The 10287-nt window shown below is 48.3% G+C and overlaps 1 protein-coding gene across 1 annotated transcript; it reads left to right on the forward strand.

The window, feature by feature from the left end:
• The first annotated feature begins 5077 nt into the window (after positions 1–5077).
• On the forward strand, positions 5078–10114 carry POP5 (POP5 homolog, ribonuclease P/MRP subunit). Its single transcript, XM_053279178.1, has 5 exons — positions 5078–5273; positions 6045–6187; positions 7444–7593; positions 8963–9046; positions 9878–10114. Exons 1-5 carry the CDS (start codon positions 5254–5256, stop codon positions 9973–9975), a joined length of 495 nt encoding a protein of 164 aa, XP_053135153.1. The 5' UTR covers positions 5078–5253; the 3' UTR covers positions 9976–10114.
• The last annotated feature ends 173 nt before the right edge of the window (positions 10115–10287 follow it).

Here is a 10287-nt window from a genome sequence, read left to right on the forward strand (position 1 = left end):
AAGTGTTCCGGATTTTGGATTTTTTTAAATTTTGGAATATCTGCATAATATTTGGAATATTTGCATAATGAGATATCTTGGACATGGGATCTAAGTCTAAACACGCAAGGTTACTGTATTTTATTTGAGCAGGGAGTGGAGGAGGGGGGCTTTACGATTTCCTTCTAGCGCCAAAGCGAGAACATCAAAAACATTAAAAAGCTTCACAATAAAAACAGAGCCGCAACTAGTGAGAATTACAGACAAAACTGCTGTCACTAACAGCCTTTTGAAATAAGCAAGTTCTGACTGCATGTTTAAAAGCAGCAAAACTGGGAATCTGTGAGTGAGTGAGCTTGATGCGTTTTGTTTTTTGTTTTGTTATGGTGCACGCCGTGGTGATTTCCGGATTTCTGAGCATTCCGGATTTTGGATATCCGGATAAGGGATACTCAACCTGTATACCAAACATTTAGAAAGGAAGGGTACCTTCAAGGTGAACTGAGAGATGTTTTTATTTTTTCTAAATATCAGGCACTAGAATTATTATTTAGTCTCATTTGAAAGCTACAAGCGACAACAGTGTCATTACTCTTCACTCACGCTGGTTCCCTACTGCCTAGCATCAATACCGTGCATAACCTGCTAGCTGCATCTTGTATAGAAATTCACACCTTTGGGGCTATTTCACCAGGTCATTTCACTTTCCACTCTCCCTTTTTTTGCGCCTTTAAGTGCGCCTTTGCGCACTTAGCACACAATTCAGGTTTTTGATTGCGTGTTAGAGTGTAGCCTGATTTATATCCGGGGCTAAACCCCACCCCGCCGTTTGTGTCGGTTTTTGGAACTCCGAATTTGCAGTAAAGCCTTGCAGAAAACCCTCGGTAAAGCCTGTTGTCTGGGAAAGTTCCAGGCTAGGGAAACCCAGCCTGGCTTAGGTTGCTCACAAGAACCACCGGGATCGGGTCTGATCCCAGCGGGGCAGTGCCGCCTAGCCCAGCTTTTCACCACGGCTTTTAGCTGGGGTTAAAGGCGCGAGAGAACTATGAACCCCAGCTCTGGGATTGGGTGTTCCCTTGGGCTGCGTCCAGCCCAAGCAGACACAGAGACGAGAACCTGGAGGGTCCATCTCTTCGGGGGTTCCATCAATGCACCACACCGATATGTAATCCTGGACATGTAATCCTGGCCTCTGGAGCTTTGTGCTGGGTCGTGCAGCACAGATCGTCTGGTAGCACAATCTGAGCTCCCAGCACCATTTCTGCTAGGGATGTGCGAACCGGCTTGAGGTTGAGCCTGTTCACACTTGAGCTGGCCTGGTTTGAGGGCTCGATATTGAGCCAGACTGGGCCCTCTTCGGCTCCAGGTCAAGCTGAACCCCCTGGGCCTGTTTGGGCTGGTTCGGGGGTGCTGGGGACTTTTTTTCATAAAATAATTGATACTCCCGCCGGGCCCTTGGGGGTGCAGCCGTGGCCATGGTAGGGGGTCTCCAGTGGTTCCCCCTCCCCCTGCCATCCTTCCCCTGGTATTAAAAGGGCTGGTTTGGCCCATTTGGGGGCCTTTGGCCCTTTCTGTGCTGGCAGTGGCCATTTTGGAGGCTGCTGCGCATGCACACACCATGCAAATGCCCAGTGCACATGTGCGGCGGCCTCCAAAATGGTCGCCGTGCACTGAGAAAAGGCCGAAATGGCCCCGGAATGGGCCAAACCAGCCCTTGTGAGATGGGGGAGGCCAGTGAGGGGGGACCACCGGAGATCCCCCTACGGATGCAACCAGTGGTGGATTAACGGAGAAACAGAGTAGGCATTGGCCTATGACGGCAAATTTGAGGGGCAGAAAATGTTGCCCCTCCTCAAATTCTGCCGCCCCTCTCTGTGGGCAGCGGTGTCTGCAGCAAGGGTGGAGTGGGCGAAGAGAAGGTCTGCCCACTTTTTACCTTATTACAAAAAAAGGCAACCTTTTTTTGTTTAAGGTAAAAGGGCGGCAAAAAGCTTAATCGGTCCCTGGCTGTGGCAACACCCCCTGAGGGTCCAGCAGCGGTGAGTACCAATTTTTTTAACCGGAAAAAAAGTCCCTAGCACCCACTAACTGGCCGTAACCAGTTCTAAATCGAACCGAGCTGGACCTCTGTTTGGGGTGCCAGAGCCGAACACGCCTGGTTGGGTTCAAATCCGGTTTGGATTTGAACCGAACTGGGCAGACCAGTTTTGTGCTCATCCCTAATTTCTGCTATTCCCAGTTGTGTAGGAGAAGGAATTCTGGCAAGGGCAGCGTATTATGCAGGGGTGAGGAAAATGTCTTTACACATGATATGGGTTGGAACCATATGGATCCTGGCTGGGACCCTGCTGAGTTTGCAATCTAAAGGTCGCATGTTCAAAGCTACGGATCTCGATGTAAGACTATGACGCGCCCTGGACCTAAATCCTGGCCTATCACGGGCGGTCAGCATAGGTAAGACTCTCTCCAGCTCAGTAAAAAGCAGCTTCACACACACACAATGCATCCGCTTAGAAAATGAATTGCCGTAAGATATAGTGATGAACACAGGCTTATACAGCTTAAAAAGAAAAGAGCAGGGATGAGACGTATGACTTTGTCATGCCAGCTAAATGGAATTGCCACAATCAGAGGCAGTGCACCTTGACTATGGATTGCTGGGAACAGCAGTGAAGCAGCTGTTTGTGTCATTTTTTGTCTTTGCCCCAGTTTATCGGCTTCTCGTGCCCAGTTTCTGAAAACATGAAATTCTAGATGACCCTCTGCTTTGATCCTTGAGGGCTCTTTGGGTGCTTAGGGTGTCCTCTGCTCAACTGTGGTGGGCCTGCTTCCTGTTTGGGCAGTATCCATTCTCATTTGCACTTGCTAGCGGCCAGGGGCATAATAAAGTTGGAGTGGGCCCGGAGACAAGATTTTAAAATGCCCCCCCCCCCCCCCCACACACCCACTGAAGCTCAGCTCATGAAGTCAAGAAATCTTAAATGAGGCTGAATAGTGGTAACAAAAAGCAGAGTAAAATTTATGTATATATCCTATGTGTCACAAACAGAATATCATCCTAAATGATTATTTTTTAAGGTTTTGTAAATTGTGGACGATGCAAGCTATTGAATGGTCCTAGAGAAAGACCTGCTGTTCTGGTAGCTCCAAGTCTTAACACTCACATCCATTTCGGAGGATGAATACAACTGAAGGAAGTCCAGGCGGGTACATAGCTGGGGGAGTCAGTCATGTGACTTGCCTCTGGGGGGCGCCCCCTAAGGCAGTGGGCCCCCAGACAACTGTCTCCCCTTGCCCTATTATAGTTACGCCCCTGCTAGTGGCTGAGGGTTCCTGAGCATCATTCACTTTCAGCAGCACAACCAGGTCCAAAAACCGTTTGCTAGGTCCTCCTCTGGAATTATTTGGTGCCCATGTGCCATCAGATTTTTCCACCTCAGATTGGCATCGTTGAACTCTTACAAAGGAAGAGCGTTTCGGATTGAAAATGGACAATAATTCTCTCTGTAAATGTCCGCCCGTGGGAAATGACAGCAGAAGGAAGCCTTTCGTTTTTCTCTGCCTAAACCTTCCTTAGCACCAGCGTTCCGTGTCTCTCCTCATCAGACTCCTGGGCCGAAAATAGAAGCCCGGCTCACAGCCACACACAATGCACACGTCCTATCAGATTACAGGGCAGAGTGAACTCACGCGGTCCAGCTAGTGGGAGACCCAGCTGGGTCTCTCTCAAACAAGACAGGGGGATGAGGCCGTGTGGGTGAATGCAACCTGAGCCCACAGATTCATCTCAGAAAGTGTCACTTGAGGATGTCGAGGCACAGGCACTGGGGCTGTGGAGACCTTCAGGACGACGTCATCAGGGCAGTGGTGGCTGGTGGTCTTTGGAACCGGGGCGGTGGCAGGCAAGAAGGGTATTGGTGGGCGGAGCCAGAGGTGGAGGTGGAGCTAATTGTGGGTGGGGCTAAGAGGAGGTGAGCAAATTCACAATGTTGGAAGGGAACGGAAGGGAAGGGGTTGCCATCGAGTTGGTCACTTGTGGTGACCACAGGCTTTCTTGGCAGAATACAGGAGGGGTTTGCCATTGCCATCTCCTGCACAGTATGAGATGATGCCTTTCAGCATCTTTCTATATCGCTGCTGCATGATACAGGTGTTTCCTATATTCTGGGAAACACACCAGCGGGGATTCGAACCCACAGCCTCCTGCTCTGTAGGCAGGTTGCTTCCCCACTGTGCCATTAGGCGGCTCAACAATATTGGACAAAGCCAAATAATTCTTGTTTCTCCCCATTTTCCTCCCACATGAATGAAACTAGCAATTCAGTACAATTGGCCCATATATACTTCTGTTTCTCCCCCAAACAGCATCTCCAAGTTAGGGCTGAGAGAGAGTCCTGCCTGCAACCTTGGAGAAGCCGCTGCCAGTCAGTGTAGTCAACACTGAGCTAGATGGACCAAGGGTCTGACTCGGTATGTGGCAGCTTCCTATGTCTTTCGCGCTCTTTACTTCCGCGAGATGCCCTGCAAAATGGGCGAGACACGTGCGCCCCCTTGCGGCGACCTGATTGGCTGGTCCACTCACCGGCCCCGAGAGTAAAACGGGCACTTTGACACGTGCCACTTCCTCCCCCACTCCCCTCGCCCTGTGAGCCTGCAGGGCTCGCGCCGATCGGACGGATAGGGGAGGCAACCAATCATGCTCAAGCTTGAAGGGGAAAAGGGGAGGCTGCCTGCTCGCTGATTGGCCAGAGTACAACAGCTGCCGTTTGCAGAGGAGAAGGCTCCGTTTTATTTTATTTTAATTTTGCTGTAAACTCGGGAAACCTTTCAGAATGTCCAAGTCAGCGGAGGCTGCAGCAGGGAAAGGAAAGAGGGGCGCCGAAGCCAGCCAGTGCGGGACCTTCCCCGCGGCAAATAGTCGGCCCAATGGCAGGACGGATCCCGTCCCCGCCCTCTCGTCCCGAGCGGCCATTGGCTGCGATGAACAAACCGCACGTTCCATGCGGCGGCCCGAAGGGATACCATAGAGACAGCGAAAGAGCGTCACCATTATGAGTGCTTCCGGTGTTTAAAAAAAAGGAACTGGATTTAGTCTCTTATCTGCCGCCGTTTCATCATAGAGAAGCCAAAGCGGCCTAGAGAGGGGAGCTGTCTAGCTTCCAGTGATCCAAGGAAGGTCTCCCTCTCTCTATGGTAGCGCGGCTCTTCCCGGAAGTTTGGTAGCTCCGGCGGCTGTGAGTGTGAGTAAAGGGAGGAGGAAAGCGCTGCTCCGGGATGGTGAGGTTTAAGAACAGGTGAGAGGAGGAGGAGGGTGTCTGTGTCTCCTTGGGAGGCCCAAAAGTGGAGGGCGGAAGGGTAAACAGCTGCCCCCTTTTTTACGGCCCCAGCAGCCTTCTAATACTCGGAGGTAGAATGCTTCTGTACATGGAGGCTCCATTTCCCATGTATTACGGTAATGAGAACAGCTCTGTTGAGTCAGGTCTACCGTCCTGTTTCCAACAATGGCTCTGGAGTGAAGCTCTTCTTGGAAAAACCCTTCCAGTATTTATTGTCCCTACTACCATTAAAATATCCAGGATTGCTTTTCAGAAGTGGCAATTTCCCCCCTCTATTCTTATTATTGTTGTTTACACACAGTCTACCAGATGTTTTTGTTGTTTTATTTTTTGCAACATCAGTCCACTAAAAATGTTCTCATCCTGGAGAGAATCTATGTGGCCACTAAGAGTCCACACCAACTCTTAACGGCACTTAATAAAAAATGTTCAGGAGAGGTCTAAGGACATACTATAAAGCCACTTTGCTGGAGCTAAGCAGGTCTTGCTGCGGCCAGCACCTGGATGAGAGACATATTTTGTCACTTTGTGGGGTGGGGCTATAGTTCAGTGGCAGAACATCCACTTTGCATGCAGAAGGGAAAAGGTTCAGCCTCTGGCATCTCTGACTAGGGCTAGGACAGAGTCCTGCCTGGAATTCTGGAAGTACTGCTTCCAGTCAGTGCAGACGATACTGAGCTAAATGGACTTGGTATAATGCAGCTTCCTACCCTCCCTCTGCTTCTGCAGGTATTTCCTCTGCGAGATTATCGCTGAAGACCCCCGCTGTCGGCAGCTCACTGATGAGCGAGCGGTGCACAGTACAGTGAAGAATGCCGTTGCGAGAGTGCATGGCGACTTTGGCCTTGCCTGCTGCTCCATTGCCTTTTCAGGTTTGGGTTCTGGTGTTTTGCCGTTGTGGGTCCTGGTCATCTCTGTCTTCCCTGCTCCTTTCCCCTCTTCAGAATAATACTTTGATCAGTTCCAGTTATCCACATATCTTGATTACTGTATCTTGCGCACACGAAATTCCCCCAGAGTTAAGAAGATTCCAATTCAGTACGTAAACCTCGTACAGGCAAACCTCGTTACTCGTGGGGGTTCCGTTCCTCGCCTGCTGCTACTGATTAACGAGGCATTATGCCTATGGGGGAAAGGGGGGTTTGATTCCAGAATGGACCCAAAAGGTGGAAAAATGTGAAAATAATTATAACAGTTTGCTGTACCAAGTTCCCATGTGTTCAGGAACACTCTCTCCCCTGCCGCCCCCTGGTTAAAAATGGCAGAAAACTTTTTTTTAAAAAGGAAGAAATGAGCCACAAAATAGCTCCTCCTGACTCCAGACAAAATGGCGGTCAGAAGTGACCTCCACAGTCACTTCCGGCCCTCTAGGAACCATGGATACGTGGGTTTTAACCCTTTCGCATCCATGGATATTGAAACCGGGTGTCAATTAGACACCTGCGAATACACGAAATCACAGATATAGAATATGTGAGTAACTAGGTTTGCCTGAAATTCCTAATCTTATTTACTCTGTCCCGTCCTTCTTCATATCTTATCTTTATCATCATTATTATTTTATTTATTTGATTTATATACCACCCCTCCACAATGGCTCAGGGTGGTTTACAACAAATAAAAACCATCAATCAACAGTTAAAATCAAAACTAAATCAATTAAAACCATTGAAACATTAAAAACATTAACATTACAATCATTTAAAACCATACATCTAATTAAAAGCCTGGCTGAATAAATGTGTCTTTAGCACCTTTTTAAAAGTTGCCAGAGATGGGGAGGCTCTTATTTCAACAGAGAATACATTCCAAAGTCCAAGGGCAGCAACGGAGAAGGCCTGTTCCCGAGTAGCCACCAAACAAGTTGGCGGCAACTGCAGGTGAACCTCTCTAGATGATCTCAACAGGCAGTGGGGCTCATGGTGAAGAAGACGTTTTGCTAGATACATCAGCTTAACCATGTATACCATGTTCTAAATTTGGTCAGTCTTCAATACACAGGCTTTGCCAAACTAAGAAATCTGGGTTCTTTAGCCTGGCAGTGGCACAGTATGAAGCATTCTCTGCTCTCACACACATCCTGTGCTAAGCTACAAAGCATCAATCTGTCTCGTCTCTCTCTCCCCAGTGAAGTACCTCAATGCCTACACAGGCATAGTTCTTCTGTGTTGCCGGAAGGACTTCTATCGGCTTCTCTGGTCATCTCTTCCCTTTATCACTGTTTTGGAGAACAAGAATCAACGTTGTCTTTGTACCTTTAACACACTACTTGTTGGAGGTGAGCTCTCTTTGTTTTTAGCCATGTTAACTAGCTTGGCGGACTTCTGTTTGGCATGGAAATCCGGGTCCTTTAGCCTGGCAGCGATACAGACCAAAATGTTGGGGCTTACCTAGTAAGTTCATTCTCTCTCTGCAGTGGAATGGCATCAGTGAATGGGTTATGCTCCTCCTACTTGCTCCAAAGGCGGGGCCAATCAACTTTCAAGGCCCTCATTTACAGTGCCTAAAGAAATGCTACACCCCCTTGAACATTTGTCATCCTTTGTTGTGGCAATGCATCAGACGTGCGTGCATTTAAATGAGTTATTCCACTCATTCACACACCATACTCCACACCTTTCAGGGGAAACAAAGGGGAAAGCATACATCCAAAATATAGAACTGAAACATAACAATTGGAGAAGTCATAAGAACATAAGAATAGCCCTGCTGTGGATCAGGCCCATGGCCTACCCCTCTTGTAATGCTGTAATCTCTGGTGTAACCAACCACCTTTAAGAACACACCCCAAATGATCTTAGAGGAGAGGCTTCCGGTGGTGTGGGTGTGTGGTTTGGGCTAGCCCAGAGTTTACTTTGGGGTGCGCAGCACCAATTTAAGCATATGTGAAACATTTCTGGTCAGCGGGGCAACGTCCTGTGCAGAAACACATTGGGTCAGGCACAACAACTATACCTTGTAGTATAGTAGTATATTGCTACTGTAGTCGTATAGTATAGTATAGTCGTCTTCCGATTGTGTGGGTGTGTGGTTTGAGGTGGTCCAAGACTTTTTTTTTGGTGGGGTGGGGCACAGCACTAGTTTCTTATTTAAGCATATACTGGATATTTTTGCATATTCCCAATGTAAGCTATTTGAGATAGCTACTACTGAAGGAGTATTAAGAATTAATCAATTTACTCAGAATGAAGAGATCTGAAGGAGTGGTGAAACAAGGGCACTAGAACCAGTCCTGAGAGCCCATGTGGCCTGGGGCGTATTGCACACAGTAAAAGTGAGCATCCAGATGTTATGGGTGAGGGAAGAGATCCTTAGCAGGGATCCGGATCGGCCTGCATGAAGGTTCAGTGTCTTTTGAATTCTGCGAACATTCAACTAGTGCACCTGCAGTTGTGTGCATAGTTCATTGTGAGGTGCGGTATCTCTGTTCCTGCCCACACACAGAGTCTTCCTCAAGGGCTGTAGATTTAGACATGCAGCGTACCCACTTCTGTACCAGACGCCCTTTGTGCAAGAAGTCCGATGAGAGTTCCACTTTATGGCATGTCTGGTTTTTAATGTATTGCTCCCAGGAGGAAGGATTGTTGTGAGAGGCAAGTCCTCTCTCTCTCTCTCAAGGTGTTGGTTTCCCTTTTCTTCTCTGCCAGCTACAATAAGGACGTGTCAGAAATTCCTAATCCGGTACAACAGGGACCAGCTGCTGCTATTGCTACGGAACTGCACCAGTGAAGGTAACTAGTTGCTTACTTTGTAGGGATGTGCACAAATCAAATGCTTCAATTTGATTTGATTTTGAATAGATTCAAGCCTTCTGCCTGCAAAACCAATGCTCCACTACTGAGCTCCCACCCTCCCCCCTCCCTTTCTTTTCTCCAGCTGCTGCTTTCAAGCAGATTGTGTAGCCTGCTCCTATTTTCCTTTCATCACATTGTTTTTAGAGGCAGGGGTTAACAGAGTGTGTTTGCTGGTAGGCAAGCAGCTTTATGAAGTCAGGGCTATATGCATGCCACAGTCCTACAAGAATGTGTGGAGTGCGTGTGGAGTGTGTTCCCTGTAGCAGGGATTCCCAGATGCTGTTGACTGCAACTCCCAGCTGCAATGGCCTTTGGCCGAGGATTCTGGGAGTTGTAGTCAACACCTGGGAATCCCTGCTACAGGGAACACTGGCAGGGGCTTCCCAACCTGAAGTACTCCCAATATTGGTGAACTACAAGTCCCATCATCCCCAGCCACAATAAAGTGTAGCTGGAGATTATTAATTGTAGTTCAGCAACATCTGGATTGCCACAGGTTGGGAACCGCTGACCTCCAGCATGTGATTATGGTTACAGACTTTGGGCTTCCGAGATGCTGCTAAGCATGTTGGCTACATGCTACATCCTAGGTTCAGAGGCACTATGCTGGGAGAAATGGGATGTTGGATTAGGTGGACCTTTACTCTGATCTAGGAGTTAGCATAAACGGCAGGAACACTATCCAGATTGTCATAGTCAATAGGGAAGGGGATTCAGCTGAGACAGAGTCCAATTTAAGCTGAGCTTGTTGGAAAAAATGTGTTCTAGCGGATCGACAAGCTATCCATCAGTCAATGAAGAGCTGTATGCTTGTGGGAGAGGAACAGAAGAAGGAGGACAGTGAAGACAGCATGGAGATGGCCTGACCAACACTACAACCCTTGTGTTGCTTTTTGTATGAGAAGAGGCTGGCATGGAGGGTGCTTGCTGGCAAGGATCCTGCTCCTTCTCAAAAAAGAAGAGTGCGTATTTTGTATGTGATCATTAAAGCCAATCATGTTTCCATCCAGATGCTTGTGTCTTAAGAGGGAGGGTGCCAATGATAAGCCTGCACAGTGGGTTGGGGGAGAATCCTCTCCCTCACTATTCCACAGTGACTACTGTGCTTGATAGGGTGAGCTTCCTCCCACCAAACTAGCTTATTGTGTCTCATCGCTGGTGGACAAAAAGGCATGTTG

This window comes from Hemicordylus capensis, chromosome 15 (assembly GCF_027244095.1).
Source record: "Hemicordylus capensis ecotype Gifberg chromosome 15, rHemCap1.1.pri, whole genome shotgun sequence".
Taxonomy (NCBI): Eukaryota; Metazoa; Chordata; class Lepidosauria; order Squamata; family Cordylidae; genus Hemicordylus; species Hemicordylus capensis.